Source organism: Hipposideros armiger, unplaced genomic scaffold, assembly GCF_001890085.2.
Source record: "Hipposideros armiger isolate ML-2016 unplaced genomic scaffold, ASM189008v1 scaffold_45, whole genome shotgun sequence".
In the NCBI taxonomy this organism is placed as follows: Eukaryota; Metazoa; Chordata; class Mammalia; order Chiroptera; family Hipposideridae; genus Hipposideros; species Hipposideros armiger.
Window position 1 is genome coordinate 960,953 of NW_017731395.1, and position 12,301 is coordinate 973,253.

Sequence of the window (12,301 nt, forward strand, 5' to 3'; positions counted from 1 at the left end):
ACCTGTCCATCTCCCTCCACCCAGACTTCTCACTCAGGAAGAGGTTCATTTTCACAGTTGCCTCTGGAAGCCATGCCCCAGGGCTTTTTCCAACTTCAGAGAACTGCCAAAAAAGTGAATTAGACGATGCTAGAATATAGTGACCAATATGAATATGGCAGACCAAAGGAAAATAAGTCAATAAGACAAGATCGTGCTGAGCTGTTCTTATTCTAACATCTATCTCACCGACTACATTGTCATGGGGCCATGTACCTCTCTTACAGCACTTAATCACGATTCCATTTTACATTCTGTTGTGAGATAACATATATTGTCCCTCTTAAACCAGAAGTGGAGAGTGTCATGTTTTTGTTCATCATTGTTTCTGTCTCCTGTGTCTGTCATAGTTTCTGACACATAGTTGCTACACAGTAATTATATCTTTAATAGTTCCAGAAACGAATTTTTCAGTTGATCATTAGTCCTGGTTTAAGTAAACGTAACTGAAAATGGCAAAATATAGTAATTATCTATTATCTGTATATTATCTTAATGTAGATAAATGATCTATTTAGCAACCATTTAGAGGATGCAGCAGGTCCTGTGTTTGTTTATGTATATAAAAGAAATAAGCTACATCTCTCTTGATAGTCACAGCCTAATATGGAACATAGGCATTTAAGAAACCATTATTATAGATTAAGGATGAACAGGAAGGGAAACAACTAACATTTCTTGAGCACTGATTGTATGCTGGGCATGGACTACGAGCTTTTTCACATAGTATCTCATTTGGCTTTCACAATGGTGTAAGTTAAACTATGTATTGGGTTGCCGGAAAAGTCATGATGCATGTTTGCAACAGGTGGCACTAGTTCATTTTTGGAAGCACTAGAGTCATTCGCATCTATGTTACTGCTGTGTCATTTGACAGCTGACAGTTCTAGCTTCATTCTAAAAAAAAATTGAACAATTTGGTTGAGTTTTGGAGATTTTAAAACAAGTTGAAGGTGGAAGACCAAACTGTGTGTTTTTGCCATATTTTACTGTTTTACTTCCATAAAGGGAAGAACGTGCGTCAAGCTTGTGAAAAGTTGCATAAAGTTTACAGTGACAATGCTCTACAAGAATGTCAGTGCCAACGATGGTTCACGAAATTCTGTGCTGGTGATTTTCATTTCAACGACGCTCCTCGGTCAGGGAGGCCCATCGAGGTTGATGACGACAAAATAAAGGCAATGATCGAGTCAAACCCACGTTACACGACACGAGAGATTGCAGAAACGTTGAACATCTATCATTCAAGCGTTCACAACCACCTGAAGAAGCTGGGATACATAAGCAAGCTTGATATTTAGGTTCCGCATGAACTCAAAGAAGTTCATTTGATGGTACATATAAACATCTGCAATATTCTCATTAAATGTGAGGAAAATGATCCTTTTTTTGAAGTGACTGATAACTGGTGATGAGAAGTGGATTGTTTACAACAGTGTGGTATGCAAATGGTCTTGGTCCTGACGTGATGATTCGCCTCAAATGACATGGAAAGCAGACATTCATTAGAGAAAGGTTATGCTCTCAGTGTGGTGGGATTTTAAAGGTGTCATGTTTTTTGAGCTCCTACCAAGGAACCAAGCAATCAATTCAAATATGTACTGACGGCAGTTGTACAGTTTGAATGAATCCATCATCCAGAAACATCCAGAGCTTGTTAATTGTAAAGGAGTTGTGTTCTATCGCGACAATGCGAGACCACACACAAGTTTGATCACCCATCAAAAATTATTGGAGCTTGGATGGGATGTGTTGCCACACCCACCATACTCGCCTGACCTTGCGCCGTCAGACTTCCACTTGTTCTGCTCTCTTCAAAACTCCTTGCGTGGTATAACGTTCAATTCAGATGAGGCTGTAAATCAGCACCTTGTTCAGTTTTTCGCAAATAAAGACAGGTCCTTCTATGAACGAGGAATTATGAAGCTCACTGAAAGATGGCAAAAGGTTATCGAACAAAACGGGCAATATATCATTGATTGATTTTTGTTCTGTATATAAATGAATGACCTTTGAAAAACAGACAAAATACATCATGACTTTTCCAACAACCCAATATTAATAATCTGTATTTTTACAGATTGAGAACAGTGTTCTAGAGAAGCCTGGTGAACTGCCACATTGCAAATAGACATAATTTCTTCTACAGATTTCAGTGTCAACCTTTGTCCCCATCTCCTGGCTTTGGACAGTGGGTACATTTGCCCCAAACTGGAGACTGCTTGGAGAAAAGACAGGGTTATGCAAAGGCGACAATGAGAATAAGTCGGCATGCCCTCCATTTCATTTTTTATCATTATTATTAATAGTAGTAGTTTCTGTATGAAGGAAACTCTAAAGATTGAGAAGGAATCAAAATTACAAAGTTTGCCTAGTTGTTTTTTAAAAAAAGCAGGGTATTGATAGCTTTGAGGGCAAAAACTATATGAAATATTACCATAAACAGAAAAATTAAACAGGCAATTTACTTAAGAAATTATTGTCATTTCCCATCTGTTATTGATTAGATCAGGTCTTGGCAAACTTTAGTGTACATTAGAGTGACCTGAGGACCTTGTTAAAAGGCAGATTCTGATTCAGGGGGTCGAGGTTATGGCTAGAAGACTGCATTGCTCACAAGAGTTCCTGTGAGGCCCCATTTGGCATAAGAAGGGAGATGTAGAAAAGGAGCTGTGTGTGGGCCTATCGTTCAATTCTTGAACATGCTCCTAATATATATTTATTCCTTTTTCATATAATTCACAGAAAATGAGATTCAGATAGATTTGGGTAATTTGTGTATGGTCGGTCACACAACTACGAAGTCTCAAGGCCAATTAATCCAACTCCTAGGCCTATGCTTTTCATTGCCACACAGGGCAGGATTTTCTTCCCACTACACTGGTCTGATAAATGAAGTGGTAGCAAGCACGGAGACCCGGAAACCCAAAGGGCCTGGGCATAATGCTGTTCCAAGTCCACTAACATGCAGAGAGCAGAGTGCGAGGAAACAGTTTTAATCTCCTTGGTTTGCCTTGATGTTTTCCTTCTCTATTGGTAACAAGGCAGTGGCAGAAACGTTTCTACCGTACAGCTGGCACCAGAATACCTCTGAAATTGAAAGATGGCTTTGTCGGGGAAGTGTATAAATGCTCACGTCAGCACCTGAGTCCTCCAGGGCCTGGAAGTCCACACAGAAAGAGAAGAAGAGCCCCTGTGCCTCACGCAGAGGAAGAATGCGGAATTCCTAAGAAACACATATGTAATGAAAGAGCCAGGGAGCCTTGGGAGACTGGTTCATTGCCTGACCAACCCGAGTCCCCTGGAAAGTGCCAGCACAGGAAACGGGTGGGTGTTCATGTTTTGACCTGCCTACGGAAGAGGCGGAATATCGTGTCTAGGATGTTACAGGGTGGAACAAAAGAGTCCTCTGTTGTTATTTGACAAGTTATTGGCCTTAAAAAAATTAGTTCACTATTAGCTCCTAGTTTCATTTCTCTTCTTCTGAATCATTGAGATTCCCCTGTGCCTTATTGGTTATTTATACTATCCTATTTGTGAATAGAAGAGTTTGATATGTGTTCATTTATCATATTGTTCATTTCCCTCAGGTCTGTATTTCAATTGTGTCTAGCTAATCTGTCAATACTGATAGGAATGAGTTAAAATGCCCCTCTTCAGCTGAGTTTCTGTAGTGGTGTCTTTTGATGCTATGTTATTTGGCACCAATGTGTACTGGTGTGTACCTTCATGGGCTATATATTGTTTTGCTTTGTTCTTTTTTTAATGTGAAAAATGTTTCACCTTTAAATTCTACTTGTAATAGTAGAATCAATCATCCTTTATCCGATAGGAGTTAATCATATCATTCTATATATGTCTCTTTACAAGCAGCACATTTTCTAGTTAAAAAAAAAATCAAAACTAAAGAACTTTGTGATGATGAAAAAGATGGTAGGAGAGACGCAATTTTTTTTAATTGACTTAGCTGAAGGGGAAGATATATGTAGAGGAGTATTGAGAAAGCAGTTTCTCGGGAGAGGGATGGACGTTCTGCAGAGATGTTACAGAGACCAGGTGTCCAGCTGTTAAGTTTCCAGAACTCTCGCCATCTAATGGGGTATGGGGACAGAGAGAAGGAAGTAGAAAGAGAAATAAATGTCTGTGACTAGCTGCTGTGTGCTGAGAGAACTCGGTCAAATGCTTTCACAAACAATATTTTGAGATTCACAATCTTATGAGGTGATTTTAAGTTTTTCCTACTTTTATGGCTGAGGAAAATGAGATTTAGAAAGTGTACATTACTTGCCAAAGGTCTAGTGAAGTTTGATCCATCTCAGTCCAAAGCTTATGCTTGGGGTATAGGGACTTAAAATCATCAGGTCTCTGCATGGAAGTATAGTTGGTCCTTGAACAAGGTGGGGGTTAAGGGTGCCAAACCCCTGCACAGTCAAAAATTCATGTATTATTTTGACTCTAAAGCTGGCCCTTCACATCCGTAGATCCCACCAACTGTGTATGGAGAACAGCATTTTCCACTGGAGGCTGAGAATCTATAGTTGCGAAACCGTGGTTGGGAATCTGCATTTGCGAATGTGAAAATACTGTTTTTGATCTAAGATTGTTAGAATCCTTGGGTTTGAAACCCACTGATATAAAATCTGTGGATACAAGGGGCTCACGGTATTTATGGGAAAAAAATGCACGTTTAAGCCGTTCAAACCCATGTTGTTCAAGGGTCAACTGTACACCCATGAACTCTAACCTGCCTTTGTAAGGTCAGGTTGAGGAAAGGAAAACACCTGGTACAGGAAGGACTCTTGTACAACACAGGTGATTTGCTTGTGCTTCATACCTGTGTCAACCTATAGTATAATATTCCCTATGTTGGGCTGCTTCTGGAATCCATTATTCCCATAAACTTAGGTAGTATGTTTTCTAGCTCTAATGTAGTTTACAGTTCCTGATTGCTTCTTAGTCTAATAATTAGTTGGTCTCCTGTCCTTGAATTTGGACAATCACCTTAGTCCTATTAACCTAAGCAAATGACTGCTTAGATGGATAGGTTGCCCTTGATTCTAATGAACAGCTGATTTTTCTGTTATTCACTGTACGCACTTGTGACCAGTGAAACTTAGCAAGGCTTCCGTCAAGTGCACAAGGATGATTTTTGTGCATAAATTATGTTCTCTTTTTCCTTTGTAATGAACAGCTATTATTTTTTCAGCAGATAACTTGGAGCTGTGCATGCTTCCTTTCCACCCAGTGTGGGCTGTCTCTCTTTATGCCAAACTACCACGTGCTCACCCAATTCCATTCTCCTTTCCTCACCCTTGAGCTCTGATTCCCTGCATGGGCTGCCCTTCCGGGTGGAACCTTTCCTCACCTCTCCTGCACATCCTGAAGTCAGGCCTTCTCTCCGTGGTGACACTCTCCTTACTCGGATGGTGGCATCCTCCCCCCAGGCTGCCCCTGCACGCAGATGCCCACCTTAGCGCACACAGGCTCTCGTGCCCATTCTCCCCAACGCGGCCCCTCCCCTGACACCCCATCTAGCTCAGCTTCCTCCTTTACTTGCCATCTGCCAGTTTCATTAGGACTTAATTGTTCCAGAAATGAAGTGAGAAGGAAGTGGTAGAAAAATGACGTACTAAAGCATTTTAAAAGGACCCTCTAAATCTGCAGGCTACTCCTACTTTATGATCTAATTCTCATGGGTTTGTAGCTTATTATTCATTGAGATGTGAAATAATAATAAGGAGACCTAGTAATGAAAACAAAACATGACTTCTAGCTTCTAAAATGTAGTCTTATTTCTCATCAGCAAGTGGTTACTGACCTCTTATTAGGCACCTGTGTGATAATCACAAGACAACGTACAGATTCAGCATAGTTTCTGCGTTGGAGGAGCCTGACATCCTTAAGACCTAATAGTGAATGATTTGCATAATAATAATAATTTTACACAGCAATATAGCCTCTAATACAGGATGGCTAATATTGGGATTTTATTCCTGGTATCTAAAATAGTTACAAGTTGTATGATAATGAGAAAGAAGAACTATTGGTGTCATCGCCGGGGGGATTTGCAGGGGAGGTTTCAGCGGTGAGATGCCCAAGGTAAGAAAGGCACGCAGAGCCCACCTGAGGAGGAACCAGAGTCTTTAATCAGCAATCGAAACCTTATATAATGGTTTGGAGGGAGAAGAGTGCAGGGGAGTGCGCATGTTCCCTCCCGCAAGTGAGAGTCATGCTTACTTAAGGGCTTATGTAATCGGAGCTGATGTGCCTGCACAGTAGGCTCTGGGGTCAAGGCCGGTACCCCGGCCTGCACATATTTGGACATACCCGGGTCTCATGTTCCAGGCTTCCACTAGTGTGTCTGAACATGCCAAGGCCCTGTCAATTGGGTTTTTAATCAAGCATTTATTCAGTAGCTAATACACATAGGTCAGAGTAAACACAGTATGTTGATGTGTAAAAGGCATAGTTTTCGCATATTACTGGAAAGATATTTAACAACACGTTTTTTCAATTTCTACTTATTGTCAGTTAATTTCTGGCCAGTAATGATACACATGACTACAGTGTTGTCCAGGGTTATAGTACTTATTTCTAGTTGATGATGAAGTGACTGGAAGCTTCCAGTTTTTTCTGGATGTTTTATTACATTCCTGGTAATACTTTTGGTCTTTCATCATTAATAATTCATTTAGTATTCATTGTGATAATACTGATCATAATAAATTTATTTCAAATTCGTGTAGATGTCATATTTTATTCACTGCTATAGGATTTTCATTGTAATTTGAAACTAATTAATATACCATTAAAATAAAGTGTTACCCACATTTGTCATTTTAAACATAAAATGTCTAGCAGTTCATGACATATTGTATAAGTATTCAGCATCCCAGTGGTAACTCAAGTATCTGTAAATTTCATTTTTAAGCAGTTAAAAAAGGGCAACAGAAAAATGTGTATAGAAGTCAAATTTCAGCACATTAAGTTAAAACTTAGCAGTAAGTTAACTACTAGTTATTTTTTAATGTTTCCCTTTAGTATTGTGTGTAGTTCTTATTAGTATCGTATAATATGTGTGCTTGTATTTATATACATTATTATTTGTAACTTCAAAAAGAGATAATTTTTCTCTTGAGTATGTTAGCATTATTAGCAGAAGTGATTAGAAAACATAAACTCAAAAGAGATAATTTAATGGCTTCTCTTCTACATTTCTGACAACAACTATAAGTAAAAGATAAATTCAAACTATACATTAGTTCAAAACAAGTACTAGGTATATCTGTACCTATGTATTTTTATTTTTTTCTTCCTCTTATATGTTTTCCTCTTTTGCAAAGGTAGGTGGTTGTTGATTATTGGTGGGAAGAAAGACAAGTGTTCTCAGTAATTTAAATGGAGTATATTAAAAAGGAGGAAAATAAATCTACCCCATATTAATCGTTAATGGCAAACAGGGTTAAATAACCTTAAGAAACCATTATATCCCATTATCATGAATTTCACTTCTCATCAGCCTTATTGAATGAAATTATTTCCTTCTTCATACTCCATCATCTTTGAATTGTCTGCTCAACTTGAAGCTGTGCTGCTGTATCTTTCCGAGTTTTGCCATGAATGACATTTTGTATCCTGCACTATCACATCTTACTATTGACTAGGATAAGATTTTAAAAAGAAAAATTAAAGATTCCCTCTAACCCTGCAATCCCTTGACTTCCTGACTTCTTCACAGCATTTGACACTGTTTAATCCTGGTCTTCATTTAGATGTCTTTCCATTAACTCCTGTCAATGCAAATAATTGTCCCTAGTTATGGGTAGAGTTCTTTTAAATTTTATTCCCTAAAGACAACCATTTTAATAACTTAATTTGTATAAAATAAGGCTTTTGCTGTGTATGCATTCACACATATATATGTGTTAATTTATTATATATAAACATATAAAATTTGTTAAATTTTTAATTTTGTTTTTTTAAATTTGTTTTTTATAAATATAAATTTTTATAAATTTGTTTTTTATAAATTTATAAATTTATAAATTTGTAAATTTGTTTTTACAAATTTGTTTTTTATAAATATGGAAACATATAATACTGCACTGTAATATCTATTGGGTTGTTGGAAAAGTCATGATGCATTTCTGCAACGAAAAACAGAAAAAAATATGTCATGACTTTTCTGACAACCCGATATCTTTTTTCACATTACATCATGTTGTGTGTCTGTGTCAAGACATATTGATCCACTTAATTTTTTGTAAGGACAAATTAGTATTTCATTTTATGGATGTACTAAAGTGTATCTGCTTGTTTAGGTTGTTCCTATTTAATAGTATAAACAATGATGCATCATAAAAAATTTAATTTCTTGGGATAGAATTGCTGATTCTTGCTTAGGAAGTTCAGCATTTTTTCATGCAACATTTGAAATTAAAAATTGTTTACATTTTCTGTAAATTGCCTGTGTTTTGCTCTGCTTTGCAATTGGTTGTTTACTTTTTTCAAAGGTTTTGTTTTCTTTTTTTCCTTCCTTAAATAAATTGACTTAGCACAAAATCTTCAGTTTTCCCCTTTATGGGGTTACTAGTGTATGAATACATGACAGGTTTTAGAAATTTACTGGTATCTGTCCTGAAATTTGTGCTTTATCATTCCCAGTATAATTTTCACACAGGTCTGCATCCCTAATTGACATTTCTAAAGTTGGTGAATTTTCCATTTATATAAATGAAAATTTTGTGTATGTGTTCAAAGGCCAGACTGATTCCTACCAGCAATGCACGTAAGTCCCCATTGCAGTGCATTCTCTCCGGTACTTGTCATAGTCGGGAATTTTTGTTCCGTGCTATAGATGTCCGTGTCTTTTCACATCTTAGCCTCTTTAGGTTGTTTTATTATTTTAAGGCGATTGGTGTTATTTTAACACGGCAGACTTTCAATATTATATTTGAAAATGGCCTATGTGGAACTCTTTCCATTCTTTCTTTTGCCCTTTTTCCCACTTTCTTCCCCTTTTACTTGCCCTCCTTTCCCGTGTTTTCATCCTTCTCCTTTAGAGGTGGTGCTGATTAAGACGCCAGTCCCTAGAGCCAGATTACCTGGGATCAGATCTCAGCTCTGATGCTTCCTGATATGTGACCGTGGGCATGTTGCTCTGCCTCGCTCTGCCTCAGTATCTTCCTCCAAGTCAAAAAAGGGGGTAATAATGGTTTACTGGGTAGAGTTGTTGAAGGGATTATAGATGAGTTAATTCACTGGTATGCAAAATGCTGGGAACAACGCCTGGCGAATGAAGTGTTCATTTGTTTAAGATAGTACTAGCCTTTCTCTATTTCTATTCACAGATTCTTTCGGGTCCCTTCCTGTCTTTTACCTGTAGCCACCCCAGGATTCAAGTTCCTGAGAGTGGGGGGCACCTGCTGGCTCCTCAGCGCCTTTGTCATCCTGAAATGGGGAGGGGTCTCTCTATGTTGTGAGTCAGCCTGGTGAGGGAAGCTGAGGGGTGGCGTCCTCTCGGGGAGTCAGTGTGCCAGTCGGCACGCGGTTCCCCCAGGGGAGCAGCCCTGGGAAGACAAAGGTCGAGTGTTAGGCATAACACTAATTTTCTCTCTGGAACCCCTGGGAATGCTGTGCGGGACGAAGCAGACAGGACTGCTGCCTGCCTTGCGGATTTTCAAGTATAGTGGAGAGACCGTCATTAAAGACCCAGGAGACGCGATCCTGTTCAGTGGGATGGCGACCTTTGAGGGTGTGGAACAGAGCGGCCTAGTGCAGCCTGGGCAGTCGGGGAAGGGCCCAGGGAGGGAAGGGCTCGAAGCTAGCCTCACCCCTGCATGGAAGACATAGCCCGAGCCATCGTATCAGATTACCTGTCTCTGCTATCGTTTGGGACATGCAGGGCAAGCATGCAACAGTAATGAAGCTTTTTCTTCTAATTGTCTAGAGTGATCACTTAGTTTTCCCCAGCAAATTTTATTGTGTGGTATGGTAATCCATCACAGTGCCTTCCGTTATCAGGTAATGCAACGCCATTCTTTGTGTAGTTTTTACAGCTTGTTCGATGCCGGTACAATGCCTGATGCGCCTTTACGGATTGCTGTGGATTCTCTCCACTGCTCTTTTTCACAGCTGGCTCACTGACTTTGATGCATCCTTTTTGTTCCTCCCTTTGCTTTTTGAGTCCTTTTCCGTCAGGCTTTCTAGGTCACTCTTTCCTGCTTATCTAGAACTATAATCCATCCACTCATTTCTCCAACTGCTTGTCACTGACAGCCTAATTGCTAACGCTGTTATCTTTCTCTCAGCCAACTTTATGGTCTTGTCTAAGAATTGTGTTCTTTGAAGTGTTTTTATTTTCCATTCTGTTTTTGTTCTAATTAAAATAAATCTAATGAAATCCATCTATTTAATCTAAACTATAATGACAACAACAAAAAAATAACCTCTCCAATAAAACGCAATTCTGAGGGACTTTTTTTTAAAAAGGTAAGGGCTAAATGACGAGCCATTCTTTATTCATTCAGCAAACATAAAGTGCTAATTAGAGCCAATGCGCATTCTAGGAATGAAATGACCCTGTATCCACAGCAGTTGCCCTAAACAATATCACTTTATCAAATGGGGATGGGGAGGTAATGATGGTAAAATTTAGATGGAGATCTGTCTTGATTAAACCTTTTTTTTGCTATAAGTAAATCTAATGACTGAATTTTTTATCTCTTTATAAATCCTATGGCTTTGCCCCATGCCTCACTTTAACTGAAATGGACGTTCTGAGAATTCTGTCTAGAATTGGCATTCTGTGATGGACTCATTTTACTGTTGAGGCAATTCATTTAATTGATGCATTGAGTGAAATATGCAAGCATTTTAATCTTGTACGAGATGTGTAGTGGCGTTTAAATAGTAAATTCAAATACTGTGTTTTTAAAATAATGCAAAATAGCACGTTGCTTTTTTATTTCCATGTAAAAATCACTTGGAAATTAATTAGTTGCAAAATAGGTGATTATAAAAATTTTAAAAAGTAAAGCTGTTGAAAGCACATATCCCCTCAGAGAAAGGTTAATTTTAAAACATAGCTCATGATTTGTAAAATGCTTTATTTAGTATTTTAATTTCATTTAAAATGACATTTGAATTATAATTATTTTGGAAGAAATTAAAGATTAAGTTTAACAGGTTGATTTGCTTTAGAATTATATTAATGGCTAATAAAATGCTTTAATTGTTTTTTCTTTTTTAAGCGTTGTGGATGTGTTTAGGAAAAAGGAGCATGATGCAGCAGTTAAAATCCAGAGCTGGTTTCGAGGATGTCAAATTCGAGCATATATCAGGTATATTGATTTTGGCATGGAAAATTCAGATATATCATAAAAATATACTCCTTAGAAAATGTAATGTGTGCATATAGCACTCATTTCAAATAATCTTTTATGTTACTTGTAATGCAGTTAATAAGTTATGTGATATCCTTGTTCAAAAATATAACTCTTTTGGTCATCTTGTATATCAAAAACTAAATTACACTGGCGATATATCTACTTTTAAAAATTCTCAGTATCATAAACATACTCGATAAAATTATTTTCTTCAAATTCCATGGGGTGTGACAAATGTCTGGATTTGTATTTATAGCAATGAAGTCAATGACTGTTAAGAAAGAAGACAGACACACACACATACACACACACAGACACAGAAACTATTCCAATCCTTTCAACACATTGGTAGGTAAAGGGAGATGATACCAAAATGATGCCATTCCTGTTGACCCTTAACCATTCCCACTTCTTCATCGCTCAAACTTTTCTTCAGTCTACCTTCAACTCCGAAAAAATATTTTCGGGAATAAGATAGAGGATGAATAGGCCTCATCTGTAATAACTCAGTATGTGGGCTGGGGGTTGTACTGCCTATGTCCCTATATTAGCCTGTAGGAGCCAGACATGCAAATTAAAGTGTGAAGGTGAGGCTTCTCCTTTGACCACAATACAAGCAAGGAACATGGCCGCAAAGAGAGTATTTTTGACTTCAGCAGACTAACATGACATTAGCTTGGATAGACTAAGTAATACAAGGGAAGGATGAAAAGGGGACTTGTTTCTTGACCTCAAGAATTATTTCTAAGTTCTTACAGTGATTCACATCAATAGTGCCTGGCTTATTTCTCAACACGTCACTGTGACCAGTTTTATGGTCTTAACACTGAAAAATATTTTAGACGATGTTGAAGAGTAATTGAAACTTTGAAAAA

At 38.0% G+C, this 12,301-nt stretch overlaps 1 protein-coding gene across 2 annotated transcripts in view; it reads left to right on the forward strand.

The window, feature by feature from the left end:
* SPATA17 (spermatogenesis associated 17) overlaps nt 1-12,301 on the forward strand; it is a 120,745-nt gene that overhangs the window by 602 nt on the left and 107,842 nt on the right. For both annotated transcript variants that reach the window (XM_019639601.1, XM_019639602.1), the window contains exon 2: nt 11,292-11,381. In XM_019639601.1, the coding sequence (XP_019495146.1) occupies nt 11,292-11,381 (90 nt within the window). The remainder of the gene's footprint in view (nt 1-11,291; nt 11,382-12,301) is intronic.